This window comes from Aethalodelphis obliquidens, unplaced genomic scaffold (assembly GCF_003676395.1).
Source record: "Aethalodelphis obliquidens isolate GAN/ISIS:26980383/991018 unplaced genomic scaffold, ASM367639v1 scaffold12, whole genome shotgun sequence".
Lineage (NCBI taxonomy): Eukaryota > Metazoa > Chordata > Mammalia > Artiodactyla > Delphinidae > Aethalodelphis > Aethalodelphis obliquidens.
Genome location: NW_020837956.1, coordinates 21,477,809 through 21,492,238, shown reverse-complemented (window position 1 = coordinate 21,492,238; position 14,430 = coordinate 21,477,809). Strand labels below are relative to the sequence as shown.

The window sequence follows — 14,430 nt, the reverse complement described above, 5'->3', positions numbered from 1 at the left end:
GCGCTTCTGCCAGCCTAGGGTCCGGGCAGGTTTTCTTAGGGTGAGGCTGCCCTTGGAGGGCCCCAGAATTCCCAGTGGGAAGTAGCACTCGTTTCTGACGAGGCAGGATGCAGGTCAAGACGTGGTGCTCTCAAGACGCTAGATTCTAAAGTGCCGGACATTCCGGCCCAGCCAGGACGAGAACACAGACCCTCTGGTGAGCAGGCAAGGAATTCACCCCCTTGTGGTTCCCTTTCAGGCAGGTAATGGGGCCGGATCCAAGCCTGGGGACGTCCTGGACGTCTTAACTCAGTATCGAGGTCTGTCCTGGAGGTAAGTGCAGGCGTGGCAAGGCCCAGAGACGCCCCGTCGCAGGGCAGGGGAGGACCCCTGAGCATGTAGAAAACAAGTTCTCTAGCAGAAGGATGAGTCAACCTAGTGCTTTTCCACGAGAAATTTCTAGGTTTAATTTAAGGAAGGTATTTATCAGCTTCCCCAAACCAGATATTCCCCCAAAACAAGCCAGGACCTGAGCAGGAGCTTAGGGGAAAAACTACTCAGACGTTTGGGTTGGAAAAGTTTGGGCTTGCCTTTCTCCCTCTGGGCAGTCACCTCAGCAGGAGGCAGCAGCCTTCAGAACCCGGGTTGTGTAGGAGCCCCAGCTGCCCGCTCTGTGTGACCTTGGGTAAGTTATTCAACCTCTCTGAGCTGGTCTCATCTTTGACGCAGAGACAATAATACTGCCTTAGCATTGTCGCGAGGCTTACAGAGAATTTAAATGCCCAGCACCGTGCCTGACACAAAGGTAGGTATAAATGGTAGCTGGGATCATTATTAAAGGGCCTTCATTTTACAGATGATGAAGCACGGCTCAGAGAGGGCAAGTAACCTGTCCAAGGTCACACAGTCAGATGGTAAGAGAGCAAAAAGTAGAGTAGATGACTCCTGACCCCTAATGCAGCACGTCCCCCATCGTGTATGTTTTGTGCAGGCTTGTTCCTGCTCTGCCTGTAATCAAACCCAGGCGGCCCCAGGCTGCGGGGAGCAGCGCTCCTGCTTCACCTCTGCTATGAAAGCCCAGCTCATGCCAAGCAGGAGAGGGCAGGTTCGGTGTTCCCTCAACCTGGAATCCAGCATCTCTGGCACCAGCTTGAACCTGAGCGTTGAATCCCTGGCATCCTCCCTGGCGATGCTACACAGAGTTAAACCCCAGACGTTTTGAGAACCTTTGAAATGTTCCCAGACATACTTGGCAGAGAATGAGGGGATATGGAAAAGTAGGGAATCCAATCAACTCTGGAATGCTGCTTATTTTCATGCCTAGAAACCCATCCAACTTTGATTTCCTTGGAATTTTAGAAGCGGCTCAGAAGATGGGTTGCTCTCTAGAAGATACCCTTTAAAAACCGGGTTTTCCCCAAGCCAAACAGGACGAGAAACATGAAGGCAAACTTTTTTTTTTTTAAATAATAATAATGCACAGCTGCAGTGGCTAGTCGGCGCTGGGCTGGGCTCTGCCTCCAAGGAAGGGCTGTTTCCCCTTTGGAAGATGGGGCTGAAGAGGCCCACTTAATTCCCCTGCCTCAAGGTCAAAGCTCAAAGTCAGCCATGACGGTTTAAGCCAGTTTTTTGTTTGGACGTTCTGGTTTGTGGGGCAAAGGAGAGAGAAGTTACTGTATTCTGGTTTTTCAGTTTTTATACAAAAATAATGAGGAAAGGGCAAGCTCCAAGCCCCCAGGGCGTTTCTCAGAAGGAGCAAGGTCTGTCTTGGTGGTGTCTGAGGTGTTTCAGCGTCGCTGGCCGTTTTAACCTTCATTTTCTTTCTTGTCCCCACGACGACGCAGCGCGGGCGGCGATCAGAACCTCAGCAGCGTCACCACCTTGCCCAGTAAGTACGCGCTCCCGGGGGTCCGGGGCGGGCTCGCCGCCGCCCTGCGCGTTTCTGCAGCTCCCCCTGGCGACGGCCGCGGGCTTGGCAGGGAAGGGTGGCAGGAGACAGCAGCGTTCGGCAGGGGGCGCTGCTTCCCCGAGGCGGTCGCCCTGCTCTGTTGCTTGAGAGCGATTAAAGCCTTTTTTTTTTTTTTTAAGAGAAATTGTATTTGTCCGAGGAAGGAAGAGAGTAAGAGGGAAAGAATGCTGAGGCCAACCCTTAGTGCAAGTTATTATTAAGAAATGATTGAAGAAGGAAATAAAGGAAACCCATGTTTGCTTTGCCTGTCATTCAGAGCAGAACACCTTTCGGGGAGGCGTTGATCTAGGCTTGGGCTGTATTACGCACCACTGCATACAAAGACGTTGAATTCCTGGTGTTGGTTTAGGAAACGCTGCTATTGCAGCAGTGATGATGAAATTACCTTGTTCAGGCTCTGCAAACACAGCCATATTTGGGGTGCAACCTTTTCTTTAAATTACTTCATCAACAACCTGTTCGGAATGATTTTTTTTAAGCCTGACTACATTCTTTGAATGGTCTTATTCATCTTTTTATTCTCCTTAGTGCATGCACAGTGCTTGTTCTTAAAGTACGCGTACAAAAAAATGTTACAATTGAATTATTTTCCCTTAAAATCTTCTGGCTAACGATTTTGCCTGAGAGAAGTTTAATCGGTCCCATTCTCATTTACTTTTCTCGTAATTATCCCTCTGTAATATATCTTTAGCAGCTAAGAAATTATTTGAGCTTTAAGTCACCAAGACTTTGATGATAAAGGTGGTTTGATCGCCACATGGGCAGAACTGGTTGGATTTCATGCGTGTTATCTGTTCTTGCTATTTGCAAATCCTGTTGATTTTAAGTAGGTACAGTTCTGTGGCACGAGTACTTCCCATCTTCCTTATTTCTAGGTCCACACACAAGAGCTAGGAATAAGCTCCGCCATCTCTAGGAGATGATTTGGGTTGCTTTTGCTTTTTTCTCTAAATATGTAATCGCTTTACTGAGATATAATTCACATAACATAGAATTCACCAATTTAAAGTACAATTCAATAGCTTTTAGTACATTCATACAGTTGTGCCACCATCACCCCATAAACTTTAGAACATTTTCATCACCCCCAGAAGAGACTCCGTAGCCACTAGTGGTCCCTCCCCATTTCTCCTGGGCTATGAGCTGGGCCAGCATACACAACTTGCTGGGCTCTCTGATTCCCATGCTATTGTGGTTGATAACATGATTGGAAATCATCTGACTCAAGATCTTTCACTAAAATGATTTATAAAATATTAAGACAGCGTCATCTGGGTGGACGCCCTGACACGCTTAGCCCAGCAGTGGAACATTGCCTGTTCAGACTTCCTTACCAGAGTTGTGAAGACAGATTGGCTGTAGGGACTGGATAATCCATGGAGAAATAATCACGTGGCAATGTGTTGGAAAACTTATGAGAACATAGGGTCAGAACAGAACCTCAGTTCAACTCCCTATTCAATGTAATCCAGCAAATACACCCATGCTGGGTGCTTGGGAAACAGGAGAATGAGGTGAGGTCCCTGCCCTGATGACATCACTGAAGTCTCTTTAGGGACACGTCTCCCTAAAGACAGACATGTGTACCAATAATTATAGCCATGTACAAAGTTTAGGGGAAAATAAATAAGAAGGCTGTTACCCTGCCTTTTGAAAGAGGGCTTTAAGAACTGGAATTCATCAGATAAGAAAAGGGGATTGAATGTTCCTGGCAGAGGTAACTGTGTGCACCAGCAAGTTCTTGTCCTGTCCAATGAGTAGTGCCTTCTGTGACATTCCTGATAGGTACCTAGCTAGCCAATGCTGGATGCTTCCAGTAATGGGGAGTCTGGGACAATCCCTTCCATTTTCAGATAGCTCGAGTGATCTCGCAGCTCTTCCTTCTACTGAGTAGATCAGAGTAATTGCCATCCATTGGTACGATGTCCCCAGAGCCACAAGGAATGAGTTCAATCCATCTGTGTTGTGTAGGCCCTGTAGCAGTGCTTGGTTGGAGAGAGTGCTCTGCTGGATGGCATGATGCCTGAAAGTCCTGACTGACACCTAGCCAGTTCCTTTCCCACATCCTAGTGGATTGTAGGTCTGGGAAAGTACCCTCTAACACGAGCTGAGAGATCAGGTTCTAGCCTAGGATTCTATTCTTAATAATGTATGACTTTTAACAGTTCTCCTAACCTTTCTGAACTTTAAGTTCTTCTTAATTCGGTGCATAAACATTTATTGAGCCCATGCGAGGCTCAGGGGTGTACACAGACCCTGTCTCAGGAGTTTTCAGCCAAGCTGGGGGGGATTGCAGAGTGAAAAGTGTAGCTCCAGCATGGTAAAGGCATTAGAATGTGTGAGATTGAAAAGATGAACCAAATCAGCGAGCAATTAGACTGACCAAGGTGGATGGTGGGAAGAGAGCCTAAAACTCAGAAATGAAAGAGGAGACATAAGTATAGAAATAAAAAGGATTATGAGAGAATACGTTGAACAGTTGTAGCCATACAATGGAATATTATTTGCCAGTAAAAAAGAATGAAGTACTGATACATGCTAAACGTGGATGAACATTGATAACTTGCTAAGTGAAGGAAGCCAGTCACAAAGGACGTGTTGTATTGTATGGTTCCGTTTATATGAATGTCCAGAATAAGCAAACCCACAGAGATAGAAGGTAGATTAGTGGTTGCCATGGGGCTGGAAGAAATGGGGAGGGACCACTAGTGGCTACGGAGTCTCTTCTGGGGGTGATGAAAATGTTCTAAAGTTTATGGGGTGATGGTGGCACAACTGTATGAATGTACTAAAAGCTATTGAATTGTACTTTAAATTGGTGAATTCTATGTTATGTGAATTATATCTCAGTAAAGCGATTACATATTTAGAGAAAAAAGCAAAGCGCCCGAGAGCAGCACCTTAACCAGACTGGCGTTTATCCAGCACTAATTCATCGAGCGCCCTTGTGTGCCGCACACGTGGTCCGGCATCAGCCTGCTGGACGTTTTGTTTTGGGGGCCAAGCGAACAGTAAGGGTGAGGGCTGTGGGGCGGGCGCTCTGCTTTGTCGCCAGCACCCCCTGGCACTTACCAAAGGAATCTGAAGATTGCCTTGGGGCAGTGATGACGAACATCTTTTCCTTATATTTCCAGACATCCTCCGGGAATTCAACCCTTCCCTGAAGGGTTTCTCTGTTGGCACTGGAAGACAAAACAGTCCTGGGGCCTTCCTAAACCAGGCCGTGGCAGGAGCCCGAGCTGAGTGAGCAGTGGAGCCTTGCGGGTGAACCACACGGGTCCCCGGGAACCTGGTCGGGGGCTTAGCCTAGACCAGGGTGTATGGCTAAAGGCTCCGGATTTGGTCCAGGGGGAGGATCTGAGGGTCAAAGGCTGGACTGGGCGGGCTCTCTTGGGGGTGTCCTCTGCTGTGGGACGCGGAAGCCTGCTGGCTCACCCACCAACCGTGCCCTCAGGAGCTAGTCACCGTCGATTCTGATGCCAGGTACATGCTTTGAGCAAATTCCTTTGCCTCGTCTGTAAGCCTGATGTTCACATAAGACGCAGCCGTAGGTGGACTCACGGAGCCCCAAGTCTCACCACTCTGTCAATGCTCCGTCCTGCGTGTCACCTTCTCCTTCTTCCTCAGACTTGCTTTTCAGGAGGCTTTTTCAGGCTCCATGCTTTGCATCCTTCCTGGTTCATGGGAAGAGCACCAGTCCTGGGGCCAGCGGGAGTGGGGGAGTGTCTGAGTCTGAGCCCTGGTTTCTCCCCTGGCCTCTCTAAGCCTAGCCTCTAAGAGATGGGGCTGAACCTCTCCCATGGGCCGGCTGGGAGGCTCAATGCCGTGTTTTTTGGTGTGTTTTTTTAAACATCTTTTATTTCTTTAATGTTGTATCTATCTGTTTATTTATTGGCTGCGTTGGGTCTTCGTTGCTGTGCACGGGCTTTCTCTAGTTGCGGCGAGCGGGAGCTACTCTTGGTTGCAGTGTGCGGGTTTCTCATTGCGGTGGCTTCTCTTGTCGTGGAGCACGGGCTCTAGGCCTGCAGGCTTCCGTAGTTGTGGCACAAGGGCTCTAGAGCGCAGGCTCAGTAGTGGTGGCGCATGGGCTTAGTTGCTCCGCGGCATGTGGGATCCTCCCGGACCAGGGCTCGAACCCGTGTCCCCTGCATTGGCAGGCAGATTCTTAACCACTGCGCCACCAGGGAAGCCCTCAGTGCCATGCTGAAAGTGAAAGTTCTGGTGAGCTGTAAATAGCACAGACAGGGTGGTGGTCCCAGCAACAGTGCAGCAGGGCTGCAGGACCCACCTGGGGTAAACTGTTAGCGAGCAACAGGACCACTGAGTCGTGGGCCAGGGGCACTGGATGGAGGGTTCCAGAGAGCGGGGTCAGCTTTCCTGGGTCCTACAGCTCCATTTCTCCCCACCATCCCAGAACCCTGAGTACTTCTTTGGGTTTGCTGCCAGTCAGAGAACCAGTGAGTGCCACATCCAATGTAGGAAAAATAAATGGAAAGGTCCTTTTTGTTTGTTAGTCCTCTATTTCTTCCAGAACAATCATGAACTTTACTATGTAGTTCCTAGGGATTCCTATGTTTAGGTTCCTAGATCCCCGACATCATTCTCCCAGCTCTCAACACCATCCTGAATCTACGAGTCCCTGACTAGAGTAAATCTTATTTATTCAGGACAGGAAAGGGGACAGATTATCTGAAGCAGAGATCATACAAAACCTAATAGGTTTTATAATGAATTCGGTGGCTTCATTTTCCTTTTGGTGGGGCGGGGGTGAAAGGCTACAGATTTACTGCTTAAAATTTTAGGCTTACGTTAATATTACCTTAATCTTGCTTTTTTCCAAGCATATTTCAGCTGGTGGTGTAAGAGGAGAGGCAGTTCTAAGCATGATTAGGTCAGGAAGGCATCCAAGAATGAAAGCTTAGCTGAAAGCATAAATGTAATGAAAAATGGAGTGTGATTCACATGGCCCCGGATTTCTTCCCTGATTTCCCCAAGGCCTTGGGGCTCGTTCGTGTGAGTCATTTATTTGTCCAAGCATGTCCTGTGTTGTAGGGAAGAGTTGGGGATTATTATTCCAGATTATTATTACTATTCCCATTACAGATGAAGAACCTGTAGCCCAGAGAGATGAAGTGGCCTGAACAAATGCCTTATCTCGACCACGTGGTCTGTCATCTTTGTGCCCCAGGCTTTACCACAGGTCCACTAATGACCCTTCATGTGTATATAGCCGTGTGCAGTTACATAGTACCCTCACGTTTGTTATCTCTTGTGTTCTGAACAGTAACTGTGAGATGGACAGAGCAGAGGCTCAGATGCCCATGTTTTCTGAATGATGATCTTGAGGCTCAGAGCGGCCAAGTAATCATCCAAAACTCTGGTCCGTAGAAAGAACAGCAGCCCTGCTAACTTCAGAGCGATAGATGAGGAAACTGAGGCTCAGAGAGGTGAAGGGGTTTACCCAGAGTCTCCACCCAGGTGATCTGATACCTAGCCTATTATGACTAAGAGCAGGCCAGTTGGGCTAATACTTAAGAGAGGAAGAGGGTGACAACTAATGTTTCCTGCTGAGTCCTGTGCCAGGGACTTTAGTGATGGTGATGGTGGTGATGGTGACGATGGTAGAAATAATTCAATGGGTTGTTTCTAATATGGATGTTTACCGTGTGCTCTTTTAAGTTCTTTCTGGGCACCTTATTTAATTCACCCAACATCTCTGTGAAGAAGGTATGCTTGTCATCCCCATCTTCCAAAGGAAGAAACTGAAGGTTTGCAAGGTTAAGTACTTTGCCGAGGTCTCACAGCTGGTCAGGGGTGGAAGCAGGATTCAAACCCATCTACTAAGACCCATTAAGATGGGGGGGGGGGCGGTTATCTCCTATCTTTTGGATGAGAATTTAAGTCACATTCCCACAGTTAGCAAGAGGCAACTAAATGTCACACCCAGGTGTGTCTGACTCAACCATGTCACGTTGAAAGTGAGGGCACCCTTGCGGCTGAGGTCTTGGCACCTGCAGAGATAGCCATGTGTGGCATGGAACACTCATAGGCAGCCCTCTGTTTGTCTTGAATGAGCCTGGCTTGGAAGAGAAAGAAAACTATGAACTCCAATACGCCAATCAGAAAACAGTCCCGCTAACAGTCACCCCCTCATATGTAGGGTGCTCTGCCCTTCCCAAGGCACACTCACGACTCCCACCCCCAGCAGAGACTGAGTGGGGAAGGAGCTGTGTGACAGGGCATGGTCTTCAGTCCAGTTTTCCTGCTACATATTCCCGATTTCTCTGCTAAGTCCCCTCCTGACCCCGGCTTCACAGCCCCCGCTGGTCACATGACTTCTTCCTGTGTGTGCCTGCAGGGATTTACCTGTTCAGGCCAGGAGGCTGGTGGATCTGATGAAGAATTACGAGGTAAGTCTAGGGGAGGTGGCACCTGAGACCACTTGAGGTAGGATGCCCAGAGGAGGGAGTGGGTGGGAGGATCATAGAGACAGAGAGGGTCAGCTCTGGGGTGGGGGTGGGGGGGACAAGGCACATGGGAATCCAGAGAGGCCACCTTTAAAACAACAACAAATGATTTAGCATCTGTGACCTCTGACCTCAGGACCCACAAACCAAAGAGCAGAAATGATTAATGTCCCCACTAAACCCTCCTGTGTGTGAGGACCCATCCCTACAGCATTCAGCTCTTTGTATTTTCCTGGACTTGACTCTGGAGCAAGGCTTTTACTTGTTTGTTTCCTGTTCATTTCAGGATATAAATTTTCAGGAAGATTGGAAGATAATAACCCTGTTTATAGGAGGCAACGACCTCTGTAATGTCTGCAAAGACCCGGTAGGTCTCCAGGCCCTCACCCAGGACTCCTCTGGGAAGGATTTCCACCCCGGGTCGCTGGAGCAGTGCAGCTGGGTTGGGACTCGGCTGGCAGTCGGGCATGGACCCAGCCTGGGCAGTGTATCCGGGGCCACACAGACACCGAAACACAGGCTCTGTCTGTGATGAACTCACACTGCCAGGGCAGGGAGGTACAGACAACTCACCATCCTGAGGTGTTTCTAGAGCTGGTCTGGGGTCAGAACTGCCGTGGGATTTGGGGGGCTGGGGGAGGGAGGGGCGGCGTCAGAGGTTTACAGAGAGCAGGAGACTTTCCAGCTGGGCCAGACACATGAGAAGCTTTGTCGGTGGTGGGTCTAGCTGTGGCCTGGGAGCACCTGTCCCAAGGGGTGACCCTGCCCGCCAGACCCCTCAAGGCCTGTCTTCCTGGCATCAAAGTCACCAGGGTCTGGGGGTTTCAAGCTACAATGCGAAGGGCCCACAGTGGGGCCTGGGGGCTGCTGGCTGCCAGGGTGGGGCGGGGCGGGAGGTGGGACCATGGGTCCCTCCCCCACTTCCCTTGAGGCTTTGATCCATTTGGTAGAGCAGGCTCTTGGCTAAATTTCATTCAGACACTGGGTTCCACTGCTCTTTTAAAAAGTTTGAAGACCACAAGTATCGAGATCAGGGGAAATCACCATTAAAATGTATTTATGCTTGGTGGGGGGGTTTGCAGGACCCTCTTCCCCTCTCATAATCTCCTTACGTGATTTGATCGAGCTTTCGCTTCCCAGGCACTTGAGGTTCCATCAGAAGTGATCAGCCCCTAGGACCAAACAGTGTTCAAGCTGTAGGAGATCTTAGAGGTCCCCTGCTCCGACACCCCAGTTTAGAGGGGCCCAGAGGTGTGATGTGCTGTGGCGAAGGCCCCACATCTAGTTGACGTGAAGTGGATCCAGAGCTTTCCGTAGCTCCATGCAGAAGAAAGAGTGTTTCCCTGAGGGTCACAGCCTTCACCTCAAGCCTGAGGACCGTGGGGTGAGGGTGGAGGCGAGGGCCCCAAAAGATAGCCTGTGTTTCAGTGTTGCCCATTCTGCCTGAAATACAGGGAGGAGGGGACCCAGGAGAGGAAGTGGTCCTGGTCTACCGAGAGGTGGGGCGATGAATGGGGTTAGAGACATTTCCTCTTCCTGCAGGTCCGCTATTCTCCACAGAAGTTCGTGGACAACATCGGGAAGGCTCTGGATATCCTCCATGCCGAGGTACAGAGGCCAGGCCACACGGCCTCTGGGCAGCTCAGCCGCAGGCTTCCTCCTTGGGCCTCAGTCTTAGCCTGGAGGCAGCTCTGGCTTCCTGCGGAGACCTCCCTGCCAGGTCCGCTTCTCCTGGAGACCAGCGCAGACCGTGCTGTCAGTCCTGGCCCCAGCAGCCTGAACATATGCGTCAACAGGGAGCTGGGGGTGGGGCGGGGGGGGGAGAGGGGTGAAGGCTGTGGCTGGGGCCAGATGAAAGGCCACAGACCTGAAACCCAGCAGGAGACACCGGCCCCAGCCCCAGGTGAGAGGCTGGAGCAGCCTGGCCTCGATCCTCCTGGGGACGGACCTTGCCTTTGCTCAGGTGCCTCGGGCGTTTGTGAACCTGGTAAAGATCCTGGAGATCATCAGCCTGAGGGAGCTGTACCAGGAGAAGAATGTCAGCTGCCCGCGGCTGGTCCTCCGGTGAGTTGGAAGTTCTCCCCCTATTCCTGAAAAAGCCATGGGACCCTCAGCAGAGAGTGACTCTGGTTAGTTAGAAAAACCAAGGGCAGGAGTGTGAGGAGTGTGAGGAGTGTGAGGAGTGTGAGTGCTGAGACCCCGTGGTCTAGCCTGGAGGAGACACCCCAGGACAGCCTTCCCGTACCCTCGGAGTTCATGCGTTTGCAACCCAACGTGCTGCTATTGCCAGACAGCTCAGGACGCCCTTCGGTCCTCCAGGGAGGGAAGAATAAAACATGACGGATGGAACGAGCCTCTGTGGGCCAGTCTCACTGGCCACCGATAGGGCCTCCTTCTAAGTGTGCCCTGCCCCCTCCCAGAGGCCCAGCTCCAGGACAGAAGGGGCCTCTGTTCAGCATGGGTGCTCCAGGCTGGGCATTCAAAAAGATAGGGCTATTGTCACTTTCTAAAAGACAGGGTGGTCAAGTCAGAATCAGCATGGTCTAGAGGACGGTCTTATCCCCCGCCAGCAAGAGCCCGAGCCCTGGCCCCGAGAGGCCGCCTTCATGCCCAGCCTTCAGAGCCAAAGATGGCTCCCCTGCTAATGTTACCCAGGAGCCTCAGGAATAAGACGTCCTTCTACCCCAAGCGTGAACCGTTCCTTCCTGCGAGGTCGCCTCCGGACCATTAGCCCAGATCACAGTGGCTGTGCCCCCCACCCCCTTTCTCCCTTCCCCAGCTCTGTAGAGGCCTCCACCACTGCCCTGAGCGCATCACGGGATAATGGCCCGTGTGCCTCTCCCCCCAAGCCCTGAACTCTGTGTCCGAGTCACTGCCAGCACGGTGTAGGGGCTCTGTGGCTGTTTGCTGAATGACTGAATGAATAATTCACAAGGGCCAGATTTGCTCTGGGAAGTGAAGGGGTATCTGGGCTGTTCCCCGGAGATCCATGCCAAACCAGCCCTGGGGGCCTTGACTGACAGGTCCCCTGCGGAAGGCCTGGGGATGCTGTGGGCAGCGGGAGGATGGCTGCAGGGTGACACATGCCTGTTAGCACAGCTGGTGTCAGGCGTGCTATTTTCGGCTGCTGACTCATCCCCTACTCCCACTCTCTCCAGTCACTGGGCCCCACGGGGGGTTCAGCTTGTTCATTCCGTTTCAGAGCAGCTCACCCAAAAGTCTCTGGCTGTCCATCACTGCAAGGTCTTTAGACAATTAAAGCTAAAGGTTCAGAGTCCAACCTGGAATGGCCAAGTCCCTGGCTGTGGGGTTAGGAAGACTCAGGGTCACCTTGTCCTGCCACCTCTCCAGTGCCCCGCACTCCCTGGCTCTCAGCTGTCCTGCCTCAGTGGCTGTGCTTTCCTTGGTGGCCCTGAGTCTACGCTGAGCCATCCTCACTATTATCACCTCCTCCCCCTGGACCAAAAGCCCAGATCTGCAGGTTGGCTAGTCAGGGCAGAGGTGCGGACTGGACAGAAGCAGCTCAACTAGGGATTAAGAGCTCAGGTTCAGACCAGGCAGACTTGAGTTCAAGTCCTGGCTCCCACACTCAGCATCCGTGTGACCTTGAGAAACTACTTAACCATGCTGAACCTCAGTTTTCTCATCTATAAGATGGGGATGATGAAAATACATCTTCTAGAATTGCTAAGAGGATTAACCAAGTGAATACCCATAAAGCTCTTCGCACAGTAAACATTCAGTGTGTGTTAGCATTGTTATTATTGTTGTCACTGTTATTTAAAGGAGGCATGCCTCATCTGTACCACACTGTTATCGAGCATTCATAAGGTAACGCAGCTCCGTAAAAGTCACTCCTGCAGGTGTCAGACGACGTAACTACTTCATTTTCATGGGCAAATCCAGGTCTGGGAAATTTTCTTCACTTCCATCTGGTACAGTTGACAGGTTAGCCAGCCAGGGCCCTGTTAGCACAGGCTTCTGGTACCTCCGAGTTAAATATATTCTGAATCTCAAGCCAACGCTTCTGCATCGTGCACTCAGCCGGGGGTCCTGGTGGATGGGGCATCTCTTTGGTTTGGCCTGCAGGAAACTGTGTCCCTGTGTCTTGAAGTTTGATGATAACTCAACAGAACTTGCCTCCCTCATCAAAGTGAACAAGAAGTATCAGGTAAGCCGGGAAAGGGCTCCAAGACTGCACAGCAACTGCTGTGTGGTTTCATCCCTCTGCTTAGAAAACCAACAGACACTTAGGTTATGTTGACCCCGACTGTGTGTGATGTTACCACTGACCAGTTTGCAGATTTTAATACTTCCCCCTGCCCCCCGCCGCAAGACAGCAGGTTCAATGTATTTGATTCAAGTTACAGAGCCGAGTCACTGAACACACGTCACCAAATCTCAGTTCCCGGCCTTACACGAAAATGAGTATTTCCAAGTGTCCACGGAGAATGAGTATGAGGCTCTGACTCCTGGGGACGGGGTTGGGGGAACTCTTGCCGCCCAAGAGAGTCTGGAGGATTCAGTGAGAGAACATGCATTCCCTCTGCCCTCCCCTTCAGGGGGGAACAGGTGTTATTGGGGTGCACAGGGAGAAAGAAAGTCAGCAGATGCTCTCCCAACATCCTGTGGGGTGTTCCTTTTAGGCCTTCCTCCATCAAATCTTTGACCAGAGCAGCTGACTCCCTTGACTTTCTTGAGTTCTCCCCCAAATAATCATCCAGTCACTCGAGAGAGCAGTGGTAGTCTCCCAGCTCTTCTGAAGGGGGCTGCAGACAGCTTCCAGGGTGCATCCATCCTTCAAGTCCATGGACTCCCTGGAGCAGAACCCTTCCCTGCAGCCTCTTTCAAGGCAGCCGTATCTGCCAGCAGTGTCAGTGCTCAGGGGAATGAACCTCTGTTCATCGTCCTCTGAGGCCATCCCCCAGCCCTGTGGGTGACTCCCCAGCTGCACTTCCTTCTGCCGTGAGCAGGTGCCTCTGTCTCAGGTGGGAAGCCCATGCCTCACCAGGAGAGGGAAGGCAGCCGAGGTTATGGCCACGAAAGCAGACCTTTTCCAGGTGCGGTTTGGGTGCAAGCAACAAGCGCTTATGCGATTCTGGTTAATTTATTATTTATTATTAATCCAGATGTATTATTTAAGCAGAATGCCTGGAAGAGCTAAGGTCAGAGGCCAAGCCACCAGAAATGGCAAGTCTTGGAATTCTAGGAGCCAAGCCATGAGAATAAAAGTCAGGCCAAGGAACTAGTCCAGTGGAGACACCCTGGACACCACTGTCACTGCTCTTCCAGGACCTGGATGCAGCTGCCACCCCCAGCAGAATGGATTCTGTGCTGTCCCTCTGCCTTTCTATCGCTAGCTTCCAAACCAAAGCCTGAAGCGGGAGCATCTACTGGGGGACACGTGGGCACGTGTGAAGGGCATTGGGAAAGCCAGCATCTGGGTTTCTCACCTTCTGCAGTGCAAGTCAGGCTGGTCTTCACACAGTGGATTTTTTTTTTTTTAATATAGGAAGTGGGTCCAGATGCTGGGCAACTAAAGAGAAGGAGGACTATTCACAAAAATGGCCTTCACTGACCTCTGTAGATTGGCCAGCTGTTGTTCCCAGGTCTGATCTTTGTTACCATGGAGACCCTGATCTAGCATCCTGGACAAGCTCACAGCTCAGCCACATGACGCCGTCATGCCCTCTCTCTGAATCCTCTGACTCTCTACTTCCTGCTGAAGCTATCATTCCATCCTTCTCCTTGGAGGTGCTCATTGCTGTTAATAACCACCATGTGCTAGGCATTCTCCACACTATTTCCTTTATTTCTCAAGAGGTGCGAGGCTCCACTGTGAGCCATTATGGCTGACCCACGGAGGCACTAGCAGCCCTGAAAGGGACTTAGGGATGGCCCAGGCCTCGGTGAACATCCTCCACTTACAGATGAGGAAATAGAGGTCCAGAGAGGGAAAGCATCTTGCTGAAAGTCACACACCTAGTTAGCGGTATTGCACCTTCTGCCTTCCTC

At 51.0% G+C, this 14,430-nt stretch overlaps 1 protein-coding gene across 9 annotated transcripts in view; it reads left to right on the top strand.

Moving 5' to 3' along the window:
* Positions 1-14,430, top strand: part of PLB1 (phospholipase B1) — a 178,542-nt gene that overhangs the window by 113,591 nt on the left and 50,521 nt on the right. For all 9 annotated transcript variants that reach the window (XR_003434109.1, XM_027113504.1, XM_027113503.1 and 6 more), the window contains 8 exons: positions 239-312; positions 1,824-1,867; positions 5,083-5,191; positions 8,307-8,358; positions 8,702-8,782; positions 9,958-10,023; positions 10,379-10,479; positions 12,505-12,586. Coding sequence is in view for 8 of the 9 variants with exons in the window: in XM_027113504.1 (XP_026969305.1) it covers positions 239-312; positions 1,824-1,867; positions 5,083-5,191; positions 8,307-8,358; positions 8,702-8,782; positions 9,958-10,023; positions 10,379-10,479; positions 12,505-12,586 (609 nt within the window). In the remaining variant the exon portion in view is untranslated. The remainder of the gene's footprint in view (positions 1-238; positions 313-1,823; positions 1,868-5,082; positions 5,192-8,306; positions 8,359-8,701; positions 8,783-9,957; positions 10,024-10,378; positions 10,480-12,504; positions 12,587-14,430) is intronic.